This window comes from Plecotus auritus (assembly GCF_963455305.1).
Source record: "Plecotus auritus genome assembly, chromosome: 12".
Taxonomy (NCBI): Eukaryota; Metazoa; Chordata; class Mammalia; order Chiroptera; family Vespertilionidae; genus Plecotus; species Plecotus auritus.
The window spans coordinates 26795429-26819115 of record NC_137778.1 but is presented as its reverse complement, the minus strand read 5'-3'; the positions used below and the strand labels follow the sequence as shown (position 1 = coordinate 26819115).

Genomic DNA, 23687 nt, shown 5'->3' with positions numbered 1-23687 from the left:
CTTCCTTCGACATCAAGTGACCATCAATTGGCCATTCGCTCTGTCTTCTCCCCATCTCCACCATTACTGCCTTCTATTGAACCTTTATCATCTCCTCCCTCAATGACTAAACTGGTTAGCGACTAGTCTGTCTTTTGTCTTTCTCTTTTCCAACATTCTCTATGTAGACCCCAGTGATTTTTCTGAAATGTGAATCTGATCACTTAAAAACCCTTCAGTGCCTTCTTGTTCTCACAGAAAGGAAAAAACAAAAACAAAAACCCACAAGCGAAGGTCTCTACACTTTGCTCCCACCTCCTTCTCCAGACTCTTCTGCACCTCATTCTGACCTTCCTTTAGTGGGTAGTTCCTTAACGTTCTGTGTTACCTTGGCCTTCCATGTCTTTGTGCATCCTGATCCCCTGTGGAATGCCTCCAGCTGTGTCTCTCTGAAACAGTTCCTGGCTAGTCTCCCAAGCAGAATAGATTATTGTCTGTTACTTCAGGAACGTACCCCTCGTACCTGTCATGCTTATTGTAATCATTTGCATGGCTTTCTTTTAGACAAAGCTTATTTACCTTTGAATGAGTCAGCTACACGAATTAACTTCTTGGAGAGATTTATGTCTCCCACGTTTAGTCAAGGGCCGATGTTAAACATTTATTTATTGAACAGATCATCTGGTTAATGATCATTTATATCTACATTGAAGAAAAACATCTCTGTAGTTACTTTATTTGTACTATTGGGGGAAATTCCTCTCTAGTTATGTTGATAGAGTGAGTGTGCTTTCTTATTTTAGGCTTCCAAACGTCAGTCATTTCCTGAGGGAGCAATAATAATACTTCCTGGTAACTAAGTTTCTGGAAGAGCCAATAAGAAATGTCACCAAGATGGTTCTTAGACCAAAGCATCAGAATCATTCTCTACTTTTCCTGCAGGAGTCAAGAAACCATGAAGGAATATTGACTTCTTGCCTGAAGACCAGCTGTTAAGACTGTGCCAAATAATGCTATTTTTGAGATAGACAGGGAGAGAAGAAAAGCATTTGCATTGTAGCTGCTCTGTGGTGAGAGAGAAAAGCACTCGTCCTGCCTTAAAAATCTGTGGTCTACACATAAATAAGGCATTCAGGCAGTAGAATGGAGTCAGTTTAATCATGGTCAGTCTGCATACTGCTTTCCTCACTCTTTCCCTTAAGGTCCTTGTTGGAGGAAAATGGCATGCAAATTTTCTTTTTGTATATATGTATTAGACCATAAGCAAACAAAAATTATGTAGCTTAAAACCAAAGTAATCTAAAGACACAGTCATGATTTTTTTCACAATAATTTAGCAAAGTAATATGGGAGAAAACCAACCACCTTTGCACAGAACATAATAAAATTCAAGTGGATGATGGCACTCTGAATGGCAACTGAATGATTCATGGTTGTTTGTGTCAGTGCCTTGAGTCCCTGTCAATGGGACTAGGAATCAGGGCTGAGCTTTCCAAACCAGTACAGCTGGCCAACACCAAGGGAACAGTTCAGGTGGGGTTTGAGGCCCCTCACTTCCAAACGCCATTCATGAAATGTTAAAATATTGTATGTAGAGACTTAGTTTTTTTCAGATAAGAGACTGCTACACTATCAGGGAAAATGTACTATGGCTGTATTGTAGCTATAATAATAGTAACAGTACTATTTTTTCTCATGGTATGTATGTTTTTAAAAAGTTGTCATATGTTGTATTTCCTTTGATCCACAGGATTATCTCGGTTTAGTAAGTAGGGACCTGGATATACCTGGGTCTGTTTATTCCTCTTACTGCAAAATTCTGTTTGCTGAATAAAAAAGTAAGAGGTATCTGTGGGCTTTCTTTTCAGACAAACACATGGTAGTTATTTGCTATTTAAAATGCTTGGTACATTCTGTTTTGCTCTAATGATATTCAAAAGGATTACCAATATATGGCCATAAGCATGAGCTGAAACAGAACCTAGCGCCAAGGAATTAAGTAATGAAACCTCCTTTTCCCCCTCTTCCTCCCTCCCTCCTTTCTTCTTCTCTACCTTGCCTTCTTTTCTTTAAAAAAGAAAATATTTTATTGATTCCTTAAATGGCATTAAGACCTATATATTTCTCGTTGGCATCTATATATCCTGAAACCTCATCCGTGGTCTAATAGCTCAAACAGATGCCCCCAGCTCTCTGTTCTGAAATTTTCTTTTTTTAATATATTTGATTATCAAATTAACTTATTCGTTTTTTGGCTCTAGGAACAGAGTAGATGCTCTGTACATTTTGATTAAATTTAAAATGGTTATTGCAACCATCCAAACTGGCAGATATTCTAATATGGTCCTTGGAGAACATTAAAAGAACGTTAATTATATGTATGCAGACTTTTTCAAAAGGAGAGTCTCAGTCTCTCTTTCCTGAATTGGTGTAGTTTATCTGTTCTTTTCTTTAATGTTCTTCTGTTTGCAGGCCTGTATCTTCCCATTGGATTTCAGACTTGGTGCCCACCTGGTGCAGGGCCCACAGTCTCTCCCTAGCACTTCTTCCTCAGTGATTTTTTTTTTAATGAATAAATAATCTTTATTTCGGGTGGCATTTTTTAGAGCAAAGACAAGTTGGTAGTTTCACCACTCTTTATTTTAGTCACATACTAGTATAGTGACATTCTCAATGAACTTGGCCTTGGAGTTAAGGAGTAAAGTCATTAACTTAGTAAAAAGGCTGTTCTGTGTTATTTCCCCTGTCAGCAAAATGAATGGTAGTAGGGGAAATTGTGCTTAAATTTATGTCTGTGACTCTTCATTCTAAAGGGCAGCTAGAGGGCTTTTGCAGCTTTCTTGCTGGCCTTTACCTGTTTCATTGAAACCCCATTTGTGTTGAAGTTCTGGTCTGCCAGTTTCCTACACAACTCTCAGTATACCCCCTGCCATTTTCACCCACTAAGTGGAGGCCAGTGCTCGAACCAATGTGAGCATCTGAACCCCCTCCCCGACTCCCCCGAGCCTGTTAAAGGGCACAGAGGCTGCACACCCCTGAATATTCTTGAAGTTGTAGGTTCAGGACGGGTGGTGGGCATCAGTGGTTACAACACTTTCTGGTGGTCTTGGAGCGAGTTTTTGAGAAACATTGGCATTCAGTCAGAGACGTACTTTGAATAGAATAGAATAGAACTCTGTGATTTTTTTAAATAATGGTTTTTCTCAAAGTTGTGAGGCATTCTAAATGTGTTTAAAAATTGTGTTTTAGGCACGTGCATGAATTCTTTGACACCACAGAATCGGCATGATTTATGTGGCACTGCAGATGTGATTATATAATACTTCCTTTGCTGCAGTTTTATTGATCTAGTTATATTAACATGCCATTCAAACGCATCTTTATTTATTAAAAACTTCCATTTATCAGGAGTGAAATAAATAAAACTCACATTGCAAGATATATTGCTATTCTACATACACAATATTTATCTGCACTTGATCCCATGTTTTATATGGAGAAAAATTTCAGGATATTTAGAAGATATAATCTAATGTACCTTTAATAATGGTCAGTATTTGATGGTACTAATATTGATCTTGAAGTCAGATGGAGTACTGAATTTTTTAATTCTAAAAAAGTTTAAGGATTAATTTCTGCATCAAATGTTTCTGTTAATGCTAATTCTCTGGTCAGACAAGTTAACTGACTATACACAGTAAATTAAGGCAAACTTTCATTAATTCCAGCCATCAGGAAAAAGCACATGGATCAGTATGCAATATAAGAGGCCCACCCTTTTATTTATTTTTACTTCTGGCAAATGCTTCTTTTATAAGATGGGTCTGGCCTTGTTTAGACATGTGATACATTGAAAAGCTTGGAATTAGGAGAATTATTCTGGAACGTGACATAAATTTACAAGTCATCAGAATTCCTAATGCCTCAATCTATTATTTCTTCTTTTTTTCAGAGACTTTCTCCCTCGAGGGTCAGGCATCGTGACAAGACGGCCTCTTGTACTACAACTTGTTACTTCCAAAGCAGGTAAGGAAAGAGGATGTTTGCCACACGGACATCTCGTATACCTGGTGGCTCCGTTCGTGGGTGTTGGGTTATAGCCACAGAAACGTTTCTGTGATCACCTTGCTGTGGGGAGTTGCCTGCACTTCTCTGCAAATGCTCCCTCCTTCATTGTTCTTTTAATTCCTTTGATTACATTAATGGGAAAGCTTCATTTGATTGTAGGTTTTTAAACACCCAGAAAATAATATTTTATCCTGGTAATTATGTCTAGAAAATAACATTTTATCTTTGTAATTAATTCATCTGTACTGTACAGCATAACCACGAATACTCCTACTTTCCGGAGAAATAAAGCCATCAAGTGAGGAATCCCTCCACTCCACCACTGAGTACAGACTTACCTGCAGTTCCCCCCACATTTTGCTCTTTCGTGTGGTTGTAGTACAAGAGGTGTCTTTTCATGCTCCTGAGGGGATTCCAAAGGTGTGGCTTGGGGAACAAGAGCTGGACAAGACGTTGCTGGGGTGATGGGTAAGGACTGTAGTATCAAGAGCAAGGGAGTAGGTAGAGGGTCTTCATAAGACAAGGGGACAGTTTTCAGTGCCCGTTGGCTTCCCCTGGTGCCATGTTGAAACTGGCTTGGGCCAGCTTCCAAGATCCGATGGTGTACCTCCTGTTCCATCTCCATATTCAGTGACATCACGGAGGTAGCTAGAAGATGGTCATGGTGGGAGTATTTACAGGATGGAAATTGGCAAATGCTACAGATCAGGCCTCTTTGCCCCTTCGGGTGCCAGCTGTTAAACATTTGCCAGCAACCCACTGGGCCTTCTGCTCAGCACCTGATCTTATTTTTTATGGGTTAAGTGACATGTCAGACTGAGAAAGCTAATATGTCTGAGTGTTCTGTTTTTTAAAAACATGTTTCTATTGACTTCAGAGAGGAAGGGAGAGGGAGAGAGAGATAGAAACATCAATGATGAGAGAGAATCATTGATTGGCTGCCTCCTCTATGCCCCACATTGGGGATTGAGCCCATAACCTGGGCATGTGCTCTGACTGGGAATCGAACCGTGACCTTCTGGTTCATAGGTCAACATTCAACCACTGAGCCATGCTGGCCAGGCTGAGTGTTCTATTTTGGATGAACTACTGAGTTTGTTGAAAGTGTCACTGTTTTAAGAAGTGATCTAGCCCTGACCGGTTTGGCTCGGTGGATAGAGCGTTGGCCTGTGGACTGGGGGGTCCCGGGTTCGATTCCGGTCAAGGGCATGCACCTTGGTTTCGGGCACATCCCCAGTGGGAGGTGTGCAGGAGGCAGCTGATCGATGTTTCTCTCTCATCGATGTTTCTAACTATCCCTCTCCCTTCCTCTCTGTAAAAAATCAATTTTATATATATATATATATATATATATATATATATATATATATATATATAAAAAGAAGCGATCTCTTGGGAATTTGATGTGCCCTTCCCCATGAAGGAAAGGTGGTTTTTTAAAACATCAGAATCCAAGTCTTTGGTTTAAAAGTTACTGACTGTTAAGGACTTACAAAAGTAAAACCTGTAGAGCATGGGTGAGGACAAGTGGTTTTGTCTCCTGAAGTACCTTACTATGTTAAAATATTCCTCTAAATGCTATTGTATCCCCTCCCTCTCCTTTATTTCAATGACATTAGTATAAGAAATGAAGATGTTAAAAATCAGAAATTACAAAATGGGTAAATTGAAGATAATTGTTCAAATTACAGAAGTGATCTTTTGTAAAAGGTTTCCTTGCTGCTTCCTCCTTTCACGCACATCAAATATATTATTAATTCATCAACATTTGATTTCCCACATTTGAATTGCATTGACTGCACCATGTAACATGTCCATGTTTTAAAAATTACATAGGGCTTGTAATGTATTAGAGAACTGTTACTATTCAGTATTTTGGGTCCTTGGTTGGAGTTGCTGTGAATGACCATTTTGACAAAGATGAAGACACAGAGTTCAGGTCTGAGGAGCGCGGCTTGTGAAGCTGGTGAATCACCAGGGTCGGAGCGAGGGGCTGCCCACCGGGCTCCATCCTCAGGTTGGCATGAAGGGCCTTGTGAGTCCAGGTGCAACTGGGCAGAGGGTCTTTGAGGAGATTGCTTCCTCCTGTAACAGGCAGTGTCCAGAGGAAAACGTCACCTTTTCACAGGTGAGGTATTTTAAAGAAGTTTGTAGATTTAGAGAGACTTTAAACCCTCATTTATGTACAATGGCCAGGACTTGTTTTCTACGATCATAACTTCGACTGAGACATATTAGTGAAAACACACAATATGTTATTTTGAATAACAACATTAGAAATATTTTAAAACTACGGATCTCATTTTGTTTTACACTTAAATATCTGAATATGATTAAAATAGATATTTTAGTATGGTAGTCTGTTTTTGCAGAGGACTAAATCTTTATTTTATTTTCACTGTTACAAGTTAACCTCATGGTGAAAACAAATGTGATTCTGAACACATTCTTTCTTAACTACAGCTTTGACCTTGTTCTGGTCCAGTGCTGGCTCCCAATTGCTTTCCATCGACGACGAGGTTAGCATACCAAGCGCAGATTCCTGGTTTAATGTCCCTTGAGTAGAGTTATTTTGACATTTCCATGTGCATAAGATTCCTGGGGATTGCTGGGCATCCCCCGCCGAAGTTGAGATTCAGCAGGTCTGGGGTAGGCCCAGGTTGCTGCATTGTAAAGAACTACTGCCAAGGAAGAAGTTCTTTAGAGCCGTTGCTCCCGGTGTCACACTGTGAGAAGCACTCATAACCGCTTCATCTAATTCTTTCCTGTTGTTTTCTTTTTCTAGGTTCCTTTCCTTCTTCTTTTTAATAGGCTCCTTTTATTGAGAAATTACCCATCATTTAAAAAAACTGTCCATATGTTTGCTCATGAAGCATGCATCAGGGTCTGCACAGTGTGCTTGGACCAAAGCAGGCCGAAGTGTGTTCATGGCCGAAGTGTGTTGTCCTGCTGCTGCCCGGGGCCCCCAGCTCTGACACCAGCACATCTGGCCCTGGCATTTCAGAGCCTGAAGACCCGCACCCCAGCTTTATTTAGATATAATTAACATATGACATTGTGTAAGTTTAAGGTGTGCAATGTAATGATTGGATCTATGTATGTCTGAGGATCTTCTTAGACTATCAGAGGCTGAGGTTCTAATAACACCTAGTTAGGTTGTTGTTACATAATCGACTTACCTCCCTGGCAGAGTACAAACACCCAAGTGAAATCTTTGCAACAGTAACCACATATCTGCTCATCTCTGAGCTGAGGTCCTCCTCCTTCCTTCCTTTTCACAACATTCGGAACCTGTTATTTTTTACTGCTTTTCTTCTGTTGGTAATTTTTTCTTACCTTAAAGATTGAGTACACATTTATTAATAGACTTAGAATTTCCAGTTGCTCAGTTATGTAATTTCCAATACAAAGTCCACAACAATTTTCACTCAACTCTCAAAATTTTGAGAAAAGTCACAGAGCTATTCTAAGCAAACCTGACCCAAATTTTATTTCTTCCCAGTTAGATGACTGCCCTTTAACACCACGTACATTTTCCACTGAGGAAGGAAATTACTGAATTAAAGATGTATTTCTTCTTTAAAGAAAATGAAAAAATGATATTTTCAATAGAATTACCACTCCTGATTGTGAGGGTAAGATGACTTGAGTTGGCAATAATTTGTTGGTCTCTATTCCATTTTGAGGTGTGGGGTGGGAGAAGGAATTGTAATTGCCTTGAGTTTCCAATCCAAAAATTACAGTTCTCTGACCTGAGACCCTTTGGGTCCATCTAATGTCTGCTCTAGAACTATGTCTACTGAAAGAGGCTGGATGGAAGGGAAATACCACGTTCTTTAATTTGGAGACTTCTCTTTCTTTCTGTCCCCCTCTGCACTCCCATTTTTAAAAAAAAAAAACTGTGTTGTTTTGAAATAATTGGTGGTGAAGAGGATTAAAAGATAAGCTGTAGATTTGTAGATTTATTAATATCTATTTAGATCTGAGCGGAGAAGATGTGTTTTTTATTGTAGGAAGATGAATAGACTTGTTTCACATCATGCCCATGGCTGAGGTCAACTAACAGTCACTACTTACCTACCCCTTCCACTCTCATCCTTTCCCCTTGGACTTCCAGATCACAGGTGTTGGATGAGTTGGAATAGTCTGGAATGTATTTTCTCTGCCTTCCCCTCCTCTGTGGGACATGCGTTATCTTTCCACAGCCACAGCCTGCATCTTCATTTTCCACAAAACATTGACGTCAGTATTTGCTTGACCATCAGGGCAGGATGGGTTACCTCATCTGTTGACTGCTATCGCCTACACTAGTGGTCGGCAAACTGTGGCTTGCGAGCCACATGCGGCTTGCGAGCTGCGGTTTGCCACTCTGTTGACTAATGAGTTTGCCGACCACTGGCCTACACCTTTTAGAAACTGTTTTTTTTCTGTTGTCCAAACAGCATACCAACAGACCATAGTCGAGCTACTCTGCTGGCTTACAAGATGGTTTTATATTAACCAGAGGTGTTCATTTTACAAAGGGAACTAAATTCTCATTAAGTAGTTTTCAAGTGATTGTGTTAGTTTAAAAACAGATCTCCTGCACACCTGTTGGAATTTCTTCTCGTTTTCCCAAAGTGTATTTGTTGGGTGCATTTTTATCCTCATATTTTTGTATGCATGCATTCATTCAGCAGATTTTGAATGCCCACGGTGTGCCACACAGCAGAGAAGTTGCCAGCTTGTGTCCTGCATACGATGTTTCTTCAGTTGTCTTCCTGTTACTCTCATTTTGTCTAATATTTAAAGAGACCTAATTTTTTAAACCTCTGCATGAGTAGCAGGCCTGGATGGAATTACCTGGCTCACCTACCAGGTAATTTTATTGCTTAATTAGATAGGAATTTGGGGTCATGCAATACTTCACAAGTAATGTGACTTACAAGCCATGAGTCAAAAGCACTTTGAGAGTCTCTGTCCTTGGAGGGTCTCAAATCTAAGGCATGTCAATTATGATTTTCATTTTGAATATCCATGTGCCCTTGTTCTTCTCATTACTCATCAAAACCCTTTTTTTTCTTGACATGTACATGACATATCTAACGCTTCATCACTGTATTATTTTAATGTTTCATTTTGCTATGTCCAGGCCTACCAATGTCCATGTTAGAATCTATGTAGGCTTTTTGTTGACCAAGTATAGGTGCAGGATTCAGAATAAACATCAACATACTTAATTATAACGCACGTCTATTTTGATAGGTATAATTTGGGATGTTGTCTAAATTGTTTATTGTTGTCTAAGTTGTTGCTAGCCTTTTAAATAAAATTTAAAATTATTTTGTATCTATGCTATTGAGATCGTTAAATTGGGGTATTCATAAAAGTAAATGCATAATGAATACGTAGTCCATAGTTTACTGAGCACCTTCTCTCTTCTCATGGTAAAGCTATTTCTTTTGGTTAGTGAGGGGTGATCTATTACCAGGAATGGCAGCTATCAGAAGTGAGATACGAGGTATTGGGAGCAGAACCTGTCACTGTGATGGCAGCATGGTGGTCGACAGGTGGGGTTTGTGGTTCCTGTGGATCAAGGGGCTGCATTTGGTCGGCTTCATTTCTTCTCTTCAGCTTCAAAAGAATTGCAATCTATGTACCTGTGTGTGTGTGTGTGTCTTTCCACATACACACTATACTGTTTTTTTTTATTAATTTATTAGAGCGGGTTTTGTATGTATGTATGTTGGGGAAAGGGATGTGCATTATCTATCCATCAGGACTTCTAATTGGACTGGGCTTAGCTATTTTAAAAAGTGTTACTTATAGTTTAAATGTTTTAAATTTCATGATTCCAGGCTGAGAAAAATCAGTATTTCACAACAGACACTGAAGGTCTTTCATTTGATTTTACTTTCAAAAGTTGGCCAATAATGATTGTAGGTATGCTAATAACAATAGCTCCTTAGTGTTTGTGTAGAATCTCAAGATTTATCAAAGATAAAATGGTAAAGTAGTTAAGGGAAGTAAGTTGGTGTTTTGGTCTCAACATGCTATATCTATGTTTATTTTTCCTCCTTATGTTATTGCATCTCTCCCAGGTGCCTGAATTTTGCATCCTCTTATCACCTTCAAAGTCCTTTTAAGGAGCATCTGATAAGTTCATTTACACCAAGATACAAGTAATTGATACAGTTTAAAGTGTTAATATCCCGCCCTGGCTGGTGTATCTCAGTGCTTAGAACATTGGCCCACGCACCAAAGGGTTGAGGGTTTGATTCCGGGTCAAGGGCCACATACCTGGGTTGCAGGTTTGATCCCTAGCCCCGGTCAAGGCACGTTCAGGAGGTAACAAATGGATGTGTCTCCCTCTCTCTCCCGCTCCCTCCCTGCCCCTCCTCCCTGCCTTCCACTCTCTCTAAAATCAATGGAAGGCCTGGGGCAGGGGGTGGGGGCCGGGGTGGGCTAGAAGAGGTCAGTGGGGGAAAATGGGACATATGTAATACTTTCAGCAATAAAGATTTAAAAAAAATCAATGGAAAAAATATCATTGGATGAGCATTAAAGTGTTAATATTCCAAAGGTCTTTGCATTTTAACAGCAAAGAATGAGAAGCCTTACCTTATAGAAGTTAGTCTGTACTAGCGGAGTTTTCTTGTGGGAAGGAGAGGTTTTTGTTTATTTGTTCATTTGTTTTTAATCCATAGGAGCTTTTTCAAGCTCTTAAAACAACATCACCTAAGTGGCAACAGCTACTAGCACTCTACCCAAGGTTAGCAACTTAAGGTAATTCCATCTTCAGTAAGTTCAGAGTGATTTATAAATTATTTCTAATCTTTAAAATACCCTACTTGTAGCGAACAGACAGCATTTCAACATTTCAATCTGTTTGACAGCTGATGAAACAAAGACAACATTTTAGAGAAATAAAATAACATATTTGAAAACACTTGGAAAAGTGTTAATGTATTATACAAGCAACATTTTATTGATAAATTGCTGCAGACCTGACAATTTAAGCAGTGCCACTAAATTTTTAATCAAGGTGCTAATTTATAATGCATAAGGAAAGTAGGGGATGTTAATACTGAGATGTTTTCAGAATGAGCTGGGTTAAGAATTCTGATATTTCTTTATTTGAGTGCCCAAGTTAACCTGTGATTTCGAGTTTTTAGAGTTTTGGGTGTTAAGGAATGGAAGGGTGATACGATAGACCAGCGATTTTCAACCGGTGTGCCGCAAGAATATTTATAACATGCAATATCTGACTATTTAGCCTTTTCCCTTAGATTGTCAAATTTAAAAAAAAATGACAACAGCAAACACAACAGTAGCTGTCTGGTATGAATGAATCAAAATTATACCTTTTTTTTTTTTTTTGGTCAGATCAACAAAAAGTATAATATATTTTTTGGTGTGTGGCAGAATTTTAATAATTGGTTTATGTGTGCCATGAGTTGAAAAGGGTGGAAAATCTCTGTGATAGACTTTCAGGTGCCCAGCGCCAAGGTGAAAATGTCCATGTCATGTATGTAAGCTCACATCTGAATGGGCTTCTCACGGATGTGATCACTTCTGGAGAGAAAAAGGAAGGCAGCTCTTCCCTGATAACACAGGTGATTGAAAGAAGTGGTGCCAAGGGAAACAGCCCTACATGTTCCTGGTTCTGCAGGGAGCCCTGTCCACAGACTTCCTCAAACTGACCAGCTTCCTGAGGGAGCTGGATTCCTAACTGGTAATCTGACCAAAGCACGAAGCAATTCTTCTGGTTAAAGCAGAATCCGGATAGAGGAAGTACTAAGGTCAAGATTTGTCGACTACAACTCGATTATGAAAACTATTCTATTTCCTAGTATTCAGGCATTCAAGAGGTCTGGGAAAAAATGCAGTATTATGTGACTTCCTCAATTATGTAATTTGTTTAGGTATATTGGTTAGGAAGTAAAACTATAGTACCTCACTTAGATTTTATCTGATTTTTATATTAAAGAGGGTATTCCTATCATTTTATTTTTTTAAAGAGGAAAACATTAAAGTTACCAAAAAAATAAAAACGAAAACAACACAAAACAATACCTTAACCAAACCAAATTACTATTATTATTATTTTTTTAATTATAGGGAAACCTGAAGAATTTACTGATATCATGAAATAAATAGCAGGCCCATTTGTAAAATATTCATATGGAAAATTGCAGACTATATTTTAAGTATTGTAAGATATTGCTAATTGTACCAGTGATAGGAGCACATTGTCCTACCAATACTTAGTCTAGTTTTACCTGAATGTGGGAGTTGAAATGTTAGGCATGGGTTCTCCATCCAGGGGCGAGCATCTGTAGTTTACCGAGGCCGTGGTGCAGAGTGGAGCTGCCAGGGTAGGCAGAAAGAGGGGTGGCGAATAAGCACCTGGAAACCTGCTCAACATCCTGAGTCAACAGGGAAAAGCCAGTTAACACCAGAAGAAGATAGCGTCATGCAGCCCTGAGAATGTCTGAAAGGAGGAAGACTGGCCCTGCCGAGTGCTGATGGGGACATGGAGGAACTGGGCTCTCACCCACCGGTGGTGTCTGGTGTAAAATGGTACAACCACTTAGAACTGCTTGCAGATGGGACTTCTGAGCCTCCCTAATCCTGTGAGCCTATCCCTCCTAATAAACCTCTTTCTATAAATCTATCTGTATGTGACTAGGCCACAACAGCAGAGACATTGGGTAGATGGACACATAATATTTCTAACAGAAAATTGTGTCCATCTACCCAGTGGCTCTGCAGTTGTGGCCTAGTCATATACAGAGACTGTTGCTTATTCGGGGGTTTGGGGGGCAGGAGGATGTGCCTTCGCACCCTGCTCACACTTTGGTTTCCGTGCCTTCTATTTCCCAAAGCTGTTCCGTAATAAACACAATGTGACTAATCACATACACACTGTCCCAAGGTTAAATCCTCTTTAAGATATTGTACTAGACTCCTATTTGCTGAGTCTTTAGTTCAAATAAGAAGAAGACTTGGTGTTTCTTTATTGGTTGTGATGATCCTGGTGATTGCTGTTCTATCCTGTTCTTTTACTTAAAACATGACTTCCTCTCTGAAAAAACTCCCATTTGATCTCAATGCAGGAAAGTATTGCAAATCTCTTATCTCTGCCTCTTTTGATGAATGTAGGACATGGTGCCTACTTGGTTATCAACTAGTCCAGTATAATAGCAACCAAACCTTGAACTATTTTACATGCGGTGCTTTGCATTCTAAAGGCCTCCTTTGTCGTCTGCTTGCCTTTCTTTTCCTGCAATGTGCTAATGTGTGCCCGAGTTTGAATTTGTTTCTGAATACTCAGATTTCTCAAGAGGCAGATTTTCTGCTTAGGTAGCAAAACTCGGTGTAACTGAATGGTATTGCTGACTTATCGTGTGACCTTGGCCAGTATAGAGCATACTTGGCCTTGAGTTCTCTTCTTTGAAATATGATGTCCTAAGCATAGTACTACAGGCTGGCACAGAATCCCTAGACAGTGGCTTCCCAAAACCTCTGCGTTTCATCACCAGATTGTGTGTTCTTCCCTCAGAAAGAACTCTTCTTCCCCATATGTCACGCTCTACCATACAGCGATGCCTAACTCGACAGGTGACATTCAAATAAGTAAAAACTGGACATCCTCTAAAGTTGGTATACAAGAATCAAGGTGTTCATATGTTAAAAAATTTTATTTTTATTTTTAAAATACCCTTGACATACAGTATTATATTAGCTTTAGGTGTATAACTCTGGGATTAGACATATATCTAACTTACAAAGTGATCACTCCGATAAATCTAGTCCCCATTTGACACCATCTATTGTTATAAAAATATTTTTATATTTTAAAAAGAGATTAAAAGTGTGTTCTCTGCTCCCAATGTCAACTGGAACCATTTGTTTATCTGATACATCACTACATAGTTCTTGTATGTTGGGCCCAGTATTTGCAAGGCCTGGGGGGTTATATGGTTGAAATAAGAGCCGTGGCTTCTGTACTGGGGAGACATAGCAAAACTGACCATTCAGTGATAAGCTGGGTGGTCGAGAAGGAGTTCAGGGCAAGGAGAGATCCGAGTGGGTTTGAGTAGTTAGACGAAGTACAGTGGAGGCCCTGAGCTGATGTACTTCGGATGAACAGAGGGCAGGCTGGGTGATTTGTAGGTGGAGAGACAGAGTTAAAGTTAGGTCTTGAGGGTGGGATATATATTGATGATGAGGCGGACTTGGTCCAAGGTGACGAAGACTTGAGGCTGCAATCTTATCGAGAACATTGGCAACTTAGTAGGGAGTTTGGAATGTTGTGGTTGAAGACAGAAAGCCATTGTAGATTTCTGAGCAGGGTGATACCATATGTTAAGGAAACATTTTAAGCATCCTGTCTAGAAGGCTTACTACAATGCAAGCTCAAGGGCAGTGGGCAATTGTTTAACCTACGGCATAAATCAATTATTTAGGATTGCTGAGGTATTCAGGTTTATCCCCAGAGCCTTCAGAGTGTGGTCCAGTCTTCCCAGTCTCATTCCCTTTTGTGTTAACCAGTCAACAGTGAGCCTGCCTGTCTCAGGCCGTGTTTCTCTCTGGAATTCCTTCTGTCATCCACTCTTCCTGACACACTTGAGTTCTCCTGTGAAAAGAGCTTAAGCTCAGAGGCCACCCCTTCTGCAAGCCTTCTCCAACATCCACCTTCCCTTAATTACTTGTGCCTTTCCTTCTGTCCCATGGCACCTGGCATAGACTTCTCTAATAAACCCCATCACGTTGTTGCATAACCGGGTATTTAGCTGACTGTCTCATCCAGTAATAGTGAGCTTCTTGAGGGCAGAGGCCACCATACTTTATGCCCAGCACCTGCATGTAGCTCCTGTAAAATGGTAACCACTTGTTTAAATGAATGAGTGGGTTGCTCTCCATCCCCACCAAATGCTGACGTTGAGGACTTGTGAGATCCTATCCAATATAAACTTCCGTGGGTGAAAATACAATGGCGGTTTGTATCCCATAAAAACTAATGATATGGAATTTTGTGCATGAGCTTAAATGGACGAACCAGAAAATTCACTGGCTATTTTGAAGAGAGTTATTTTGTAATGTGAATCAAGTAACTTACTCAGTTGCTTTTTTGCTGCCGTAGAATGCAAAAGAGTTTCTATACCTGGAGGAGAGATACATCTCTACATTTCCAAATTATGATTCTTTTAAGGGGCTATAATTTCCATTTGTTATCATTAATAGCATTGATTTTACTGCCAACATATGAATAAAGCACTTTCCTTTTTACTTTGCTTTATTCTCTCACTCAGAGAGGTAGTTATTATGGCTTTTGGTAAGAAATGGCTGATTACTGTAGACATTTATATAATAGTTCTTTTTTGGAGAGAAGGAATTCAGAGCTTTAAAACATTCAAATTCCCACCAAATAAAAATTGCCATTTAAGAGATGGTCTCAGTCTCTTCTTCAGTTTGTATTAGATGCAGATATCCATAATTATGGCTTCATAGTTCTGGAAGGTATAGTTCTTTCAAACATCATATTCTAGCTGAATGTGATATTTGCAATTATCTACAGATCACAAACTTGGCTGTTATTTTTCCCCTTTGCAATTAAATGCCATATTTATACTTCTGATCATGATAATTATTTCTGGTTTTGGAAGTTTAGGCAAATTATCTTGCGCTTTCAATGATACCAGTTACCTGAGCTTTAAAAAGATATGAACTTAGGGAAGCACTCAGTATACCCAATTCTCAATTCTTTATTTTTATTCACAGTACCTTTCTGCTTCCTCCTTTTCCTTAAATTTAACTAGAGGAATGCTACTAGCCAGAATGATGCTTTCTGGCTTTGAATTAAATTCCTCCAGAATAAAAAGCACTGAATCTGTTAAGCCTCTGCTTTAATTTTCCTTAGGAACGTGGAGTGTGGGTTGAGTCTCCTCACTGCTGTGGACCTTATCCTTTTCCATGTGCTTCAGTTTGTCCGGAAAGCTGTTCGCAGAACCCGTGGGCTCTACCGGCAGTAGCTCAGAGGGACGGCTGCCTCTCATGTTTTAGACGTGGGCTTGCAGTGAATGCAGTCTTAGGTCACATTACTTTGGGGGCAGGGGCATTTTATGATTGGTTGATATTGAACTTGAAGTCCACTCTACTTGTCAACTCTTTTTTCTTCTTTTTTTGTACTTCACCTGGATCTTCTCCTTATTGACGTAACAGGACTTTACATTTATTATGATAGTAAATTTCTCTTGTGAAATTCCACGGATGATTCCAGCCTGTTGAGATAATTTGGGGTCCTGATTCTCTTTTCTGACTTGTTTACTGTTTCTCCTCTGTGGTTGCCATGAACTTACTATCTTATGTCCCAGTGAGGGGGTTGGGACAGGGCCTATCAGAACAGGGTCTGGGACCTTCTGAAGTAGCAAAAGGACCTCGTTCCCCCCTCACACATTTCTTTTTTTTTTTTTTTAAATATATTTTATTGATTTTTCAAAGAGAGGAAGGGAGAGGGATAGAGAGTTAGAAACATCGATGGGAGAGAAACATCGATCAGCTGCCTCCTGCACATCCCCCACTGGGGATGTGCCTGCAACCAAGGTACATGCCCTTGACCGGAATCGAACCTGGGACCCTTCAGTCCGCAGGCCGACGCTCTATCCACTGAGCCAAACCGGTTTCGGCCCCCCTCACACATTTCTTAACCTTCTTTGATTTCTGGGTGCCTACTGTTATCCCTTGGTGACAAAAGTGGAAAATGAAATTGTCTTAAGATAGCAAAGTGACTGTCAGCCCTGATGTTCTTAAATCATTTGGCTGCTTAGTATTCCTGTAGTTGAAATGCAGTTCCCTTTGGGGGCAGTGGAATTTTATATGTGATCACCTTCCATTTCAGCTAGCATGCTTACTCATTCCTACAAGGGGAGGGTTAGCTCTTGGGGACGAATCCAGAAACTTCTAAATCACACCATTTGAAAACATCACTGGAAAATGGGTGATTTTAAAAAAATATATATTTTTATTGATTTCAGAGAGGAAGGGAAAGGGAGAGAGAGATAGAAACATCAATGATGAAAGAGAATCACTGATCAGCTGCCTCCTGCACACCCCCTATTGGGCATCGAGCCCATAACCTGGGCATGTGCCCTACCAGGAATGTAACCGTGACCTCCTGGTTCATAGGTCAATGCTCAACCACTGAACCACACCAGCCACTGAAAATGGATGATTTTTAATGAAAACATTTTCCTATTGTGGCATTTCAAGTAGGATAAGTAGAATTGAGGGAACTGGGGCAACACTTCGTTATGCAGTTTTTCCTGAGATAGCTAAAAATATGTTCTCAGCAGAGAATTAGTGAATTATAGTGATCCGATGCTGAGCAGTTCTGTTTTAATTAGGGATGTCTAACTCACTAATACAATGTCACCACAATTTGAAGGTAGAGAAGTTCTGTTAAAACAGCTTAAACTGATAATCTCTTTTTAAAACACCTGGCTCAGCATGTTAAATTTTTTTTCAAGTCCTTATATGGGTAGCATTACCATGTAATGGCAACCTTCATCCTTTAATTCCAGATGGGTGGGCTCTTAGCTCTTACTCTCTTATGAATCATGGAGTTGCTGGGAAGTGTTATCTCTTAGCCAGGGGAGCAGTTACCATAAAAACGCTGTCTGCATGAATGCGTTGGTTAATGAACTACTTAATGGCATGGAAGCTATGCACAGCTGTACTTTAGAAAATTTGACAAATTTCCATTTATAAGACACCATAAGTCTGATCATTTCACAAATAATATAATTTTCTAAAGTAAGATGCTAGCCTGGCCGGTGTGGCTCGGTGGTTGAGTGTCAACCTATGAAACAGGAGGTTGCAGTTCAATTCCTGGTCAGGGCACATGCCCAGGTTGTGGGCTTGATCCCCAGTAGGGGGTATGCAGGAGGCAGCCAATCAATGATTCTCTCTCATCATTGATGTTTCTATCTCTCTCTCCCTCTTCCTTCCTTTCTCTGAAATCAATTAAAAAATGCACAAGTACCCACACAAACAAACAAATAAATAAATAAAGATGCTAACTTTCCTAGTTACACAAAAACAATTATAAAAGGACTCATTCCCTCTCCCCCAATATATGCTGAATGCATTGTATATTTCAGGCTCTGGGGGAGATATAGAGGAATCAGAGATGAATATGAGATAGTCTTAGACCTGTAGGAACCCACATACCTGAAGGGGAGTCAGATACTTAAAAAGCACAGTGTGGCCAATGAAACGATAAAGCTGCGATCACAACCACAACAATAACCACACCATATATACATGTTGAGTGGATTACTGTGTATACAAGGGGAGGGTAGATCAAATAGGGAGAGGCCAGGGCATAAGGTGTCCAGGTGAGAGGTGACAAGAGCTACCCTCACCTGGCATTGATGGGAAGGATTCAGAATGAAAAGACATTTTCAAAAAGGAAGTATCAAAAATTACTAGCTATACAAGTCCATATGGCTTTAGGGCTTGCAATTCGGCAAAACTACAGATTTATGCTGAAACAGATAAAAATGAGTACTTTTTCTCATTTAGTTTATATAGTTCTTTCATTTGCAGCCTACTTCTATGTTCACAGTATAGATGGACTACTCTGAAATACAAAATATCCACTATGTCTTGAAATATTTTTTAAAAGGGATCCAGTAACATACTTGGAATTACTAAAGAGTAATTAATAAAGGTGAACTCATATACAGTAAAGAATTTAAGGTTAACATTTTTGGTAAATCTTGATTTCGTTAGCTCTGTGGGATATTATTATTATTGTAATTTTATTTAGGAGGAAACTGAGGCACAGAGAAGTTACAGTTTAGCTGGGATAATAACACCTGCTTTCCAGGATATTGTGGGTATTAACAGGAGTTAATGTGTGTTAAATTATATCCTGACTTATACAACTGATATGTTCTAAGAATATGTGTAGAAAATAAAATTTTGGATTCAAACTCTATTTTAAATGTGATAAATGAAAACATTTTGGGGAAGATGTATAATTACTTCCAGTTTATTTTTGGGGCGACTGTAACCCGGGCATGTGCCCTTGACCGGAATCAAACCAGCGACCCTTCAGTCCCCAGGCCGACGCTCTATCCACTGAGCCAAACTGGCTAGGGCAGTGGTCGGCAAACTCATTAGTCAACAGAGCCAAATATCAACAGGACAACGACTGAAATTTCTTTTGAGAGTCAAATTTTTTAAACTTAAACTTCTTCTAACAGCACTTCTTCAGAATAGACTCGCCCAGGCCATGGTATTTTGTAGAAGAGCCACACTCAAGGGGCCAAAGAGCCGCATGTGGCTCGCGAGCCGCAGTTTGCCGACCACAGGGCTAGGGCAAGCCTACATTTTTTATATTCTGAGCATGGAAGGACCAGTGCCAAATGCTGTATGTGCAACATCTTCTTTAGCTTTTACCCACAAAGAGGGGCGCATTTAGTCTCTGACACTCTTCCGTAAATGCTTTATTCTTTCATTCATTCACTCTACAAATATATTTTTTAATTGGATGTTTGCTTTTCTGCCCTGCTGGTTTATCCCCAGTTCCCTTTTGCTTTTCCACTTGGGTGGTTTTGTTATCATTTGTTTGTAGTTTTAAATATTCTCTTTTCTCTTCTTGGCTTTTCCCCAATTCCACTTACCCTCCTATGTCTAGCTCAGACTCAACTCCTTCCATAAATCCCTTATAGACTACCCCAGTCTAAAAGACCCCTCTCTTCACTAAATCCAAAAGGACCGAAGCACACCTTTCATTGGCCAGTTGTTCATGATGCTGATTTCTATCACGACATCTTATTGAAATCTTTTGCTTCATTTTCACAAGTTTGTCTTCTCTTTCCAACTTGGATAAGTTCTGGTAAGTGTAATACATGTGGAAGTGTAATACATGTTATATGAACTTTTCAACTTGGATAAGATTGTGAATCATAGTTAACACTTTGTGTCCTCTAGAGTAAGTAGTTCCTTAATAAGTAGTAGATTTTTGTATTGCCAGAAAACTCAACTCCCAGTTGAAAGGATATATCATATTGCAGAATGGAAAACAGTCTCAGTTCTGTAACCTAAGAAGCACAATGTGCAATTGATGGCTGGCTCACCAAGGAAAGTAAAAACCTTAGCACAGAAGTCAGAACAGCTTTTGGGAGACTGAAAATATAATATTTTTGTGGTATTAAATATCTTACTAAAATGAAGCCCAGAGAGCAGTAAGACACTCTCAAGCATCTTATAGCTAGTATCTATAGCAGGTTAGACCAGGAGAGGAGAAGGCTCATGGTAAGACCCTGATCTTTTGTCTGTGCAGAGAAAGATTTTGTTCCGTTGTGTTGATTCATACCAAATGAGGAAAAAAATACCGGATGTTCTAAAATACTGAAAGACATATTTAAAGCCTCATGAGTCCTTGAAAAATAGTGATTCATCTTTCATTTGGAATTATTCATTCATTCACTCATTTATTCTTTTAATCATTCCTGAATCCTTATGGGATGTTAAATCGAAGATGTAGAAGAGACAGTTCCTGCATCTAAGCATTGGAGACAAGATGTATAAACAAATAGTTACTACGATGTGGAAGTGTAATACATGTTATACGAATAGTCTTAAACATGTCATTTTGGATAGAGTCTTTAAGGTTCTTTCTACCTGTAAAATTACATGAATAATATATTCACAGGGCCCTAAGAAATCCAGAGGAAAAAAGCATTCCTTACAGTGGGGGCGATCAAAGAAAGTGTTTAGTGGAAATAGTACTGGAGTAGGACCTTGTTAGGTAATATTTTGATAGGTACTGATTATAATCATGATGATGATACAGACCATTTATTGAGTGTTTGCAGGAGGCAGTATGCTAGGTGCTTTAAGCACTTATTCCGGTCAGGAGGAGGGTAGAGCAGAGTTATCTATGGATACCCTGAAATTCTACTGAAAATTCTGTATATATGTAAATTTGTACATTTTTATGGGGAAAGGTTCCAGAGCCCCATAGACTGCGGACCATGGCAGAGAGAGTAGCACATGTGGTTCCTGGACTTAGAGAGATGCCCAGATAGAGGGGGTGGCAGGTGGAAAGAAGGAACTGTGGACAACAAAGAAGTTGTGAGAAGCTGCGAGTTGGAATCTCCGAGGAGGGCAGAGATTGTGAGAAGCAGTCCGTGTGGGATGGTCCACAGATTATCCTCCGGAGCCAGAATGTCTGGATTTAATAAATCCTGGACTGCCACCTTCTAGCTGTGTGACGTCAGGCAGCTTACTTAACCTCTCTGAAATGAAGACCTCTGCTATCTGGATCAGCTGTTCCATATTTAGTTAAATTTTCTGTGGACTATTTTTAAAATTAAGGGCTTACTATGTGTTAAATGCTTTCATTCACTTACTCTTTGATATAATACAAATTTTCTGAGCCTGTATAACTAGTCAGTGGGAGAACTTTGGTGAAAGAAGCAGACAGCCATGCTCACAGCAACCTATGGAAGAGACACCATTTACTTTTAGGGGTGATTATAGAGACTTCCTGGTTGAAAGAGGAAGGATGCAGGTATTTCCAATGAGCTGTTCTAACGTTATGATACCAAAAGGAGTAATCAAATGATAGAGCATATTTTCAAATCATCTTTTAGTAAAATGACATTTGGAGGATCAATAGTTAATCCATTGTTATGGAGATTGCTGTTTTCATTGTGGTCTATGTTGTAGATTCATGTTTAAGGATGCTCTAAAATGAGTATACTTGTTTTTCACGCAAGACAGTTTATTTGTATCTTGTGTATTTTTCACTGAGTGCCCTTTTTCCAACTATAATTTTATCTATTTTGCAAAAATAATTGATTACCTCCATGTTTGAGCCCCTTTTAAAGGAAGTCTCCTTGAGAGAGAGTTTTCTATTAATTAGGTTTCTATTGAGATAATTGATGACTGTTGTAGCTAAGCATTAATTTACATAGAAATTGAGTTGAAAAACCACAGTACTGCATTTCAGATCAAGACTTTAGTATTCTTTTTTTTTTTATAGGTACATATCTGTTAGTATCATTTAAACACACCACATAGTACAGTGGGTTTTGCTCAGTGTTGAATGTTCTTATAAGAATCCCTTAGGGTTAAAGGAAGACCTTAAAATATTGTAAATTTGTACTAATTGACTTGCTCTATTATTTGAGTTTCATTAGGAACAATTTTTTAGTTTTTCTTTTTCTTTCATTCCCCCTCCTTTTAAAAAAAGTTTTAAAGAATTGGATGGGAGAAACCAAGATGGCGGCATAGGTAAACACCTAAACTGCTGCCTTGCAGAACAATTTCAAAACTACAACTAAAAGACAAAACGGACATCATCCAGAACCACAGGAAGGCTGGCTGAGTGGAAATTCTACATCTAGAAGGAAAGAGGAAAGCACACTGAGACTCAGAGGAGCTGCAGGAGGCAGAGGTACAGAGATGCGCAAGCGCGGAGAGGACTGGCAACTTAGTGTGCAGCTGGCTTTCTCAAGCAGGAGGGAGACAAAAGCTCCTGACTGTGCTGAACTCCAGTTCCGGGTGAGACTCTGGGGACCCAGACTCATATGGGGTGAAACTGGACTGTCAGAAAAGAGAAAAGCACACTGAGACTCAGAGGAGCTGTGGAAGGCAGAGGTACTAAGACGCGCGCATGGAGAGGGTGGGCAACTGAGTACGTGGCTGGCTTTATCAAGTAGGAGGGAGACAAAAGCTCCCAACTGGACTGAACTCCAGTTCTGGGCGAGACTCTGGGGACCCAGACTCATTCGGGGAGAAACTGGACTGTCTGGCAGCAGGCGGAACTCGAGGGCGGCTTTCTCTCAGAGGTGCTTGCAGCGATTACCACGGGACACTGAGACACAGGGACCTATTAGAGTAGGGCTGATGGGAAACCAATGCTGTCTGCTCCGCCCTCAGACTCTGCCCCTTCCAAGCTGAGCACAGAGGCTTTTGCAAATCTTGTCTCATAAGGGTGTCTCCAGCACAGAAGTTCTCCCATCGTAGACACAGCTGATCCTCACAGCCAGTTGGCCTGGAGGTCAATTCCTCCCAGTGATACCAACAACAATCAAGGCTTAACTACAACAAGACTGTGCACACAGCCCACAAAGGAGTGCACCAAGAGTGTCTACCTCAGGTAACTGGGGAGGCTGAGCCACTGGGCCCTATAGGACACCTAGCACACAAAGCCACTCTATCAACTCAGGGAAGTAGCCAAAATGCATAGACAAAGAAACAGATCATAAATGAAAGATATGGAGGAAAGCAAACGACTGGATATAGAGTTCAAAACCACGGTTATAAGGTTTTTCAAGAATTTTCTACAAAAGGCCTATAAATTTAGCGAGACCCTCGAGGATATGAAAAAGGACCAACTAGAAATTAAGCATACACTGACTGAAATAAAAAATATTATACAGAGATCTAACAGCAGACTAGAGGATCGCAAGAATCAAGTCAAAGATTTGAAATACAAAGAAGCAAAAAACACCCAACTGGAAAAGTAAAAAGAAAAAGAATCCAAAAATATGAAGATAGTGTAAGGAGCCTCTGGGACAACTTCAAGTGTACCAACATCCGATTTATGGGGGTGCCAGAAGAAGAAAGAGATCAAG

The 23687-nt window shown here is 39.8% G+C and overlaps 1 protein-coding gene across 4 annotated transcripts in view; it reads left to right on the top strand.

Annotated features, from left to right (window-relative positions):
* The window catches only part of DNM3 (dynamin 3), a 386126-nt gene that overhangs the window by 51292 nt on the left and 311147 nt on the right, over positions 1-23687 (top strand). For 3 of the 4 annotated variants that reach the window (XM_080649442.1, XM_080649441.1, XM_080649440.1), the window contains exon 2: positions 3932-4005. The exons of the other annotated variant lie outside the window; for it this stretch is intronic. In XM_080649442.1, the coding sequence (XP_080505568.1) occupies positions 3932-4005 (74 nt within the window). The remainder of the gene's footprint in view (positions 1-3931; positions 4006-23687) is intronic. 4 annotated transcript variants of the gene reach the window in all.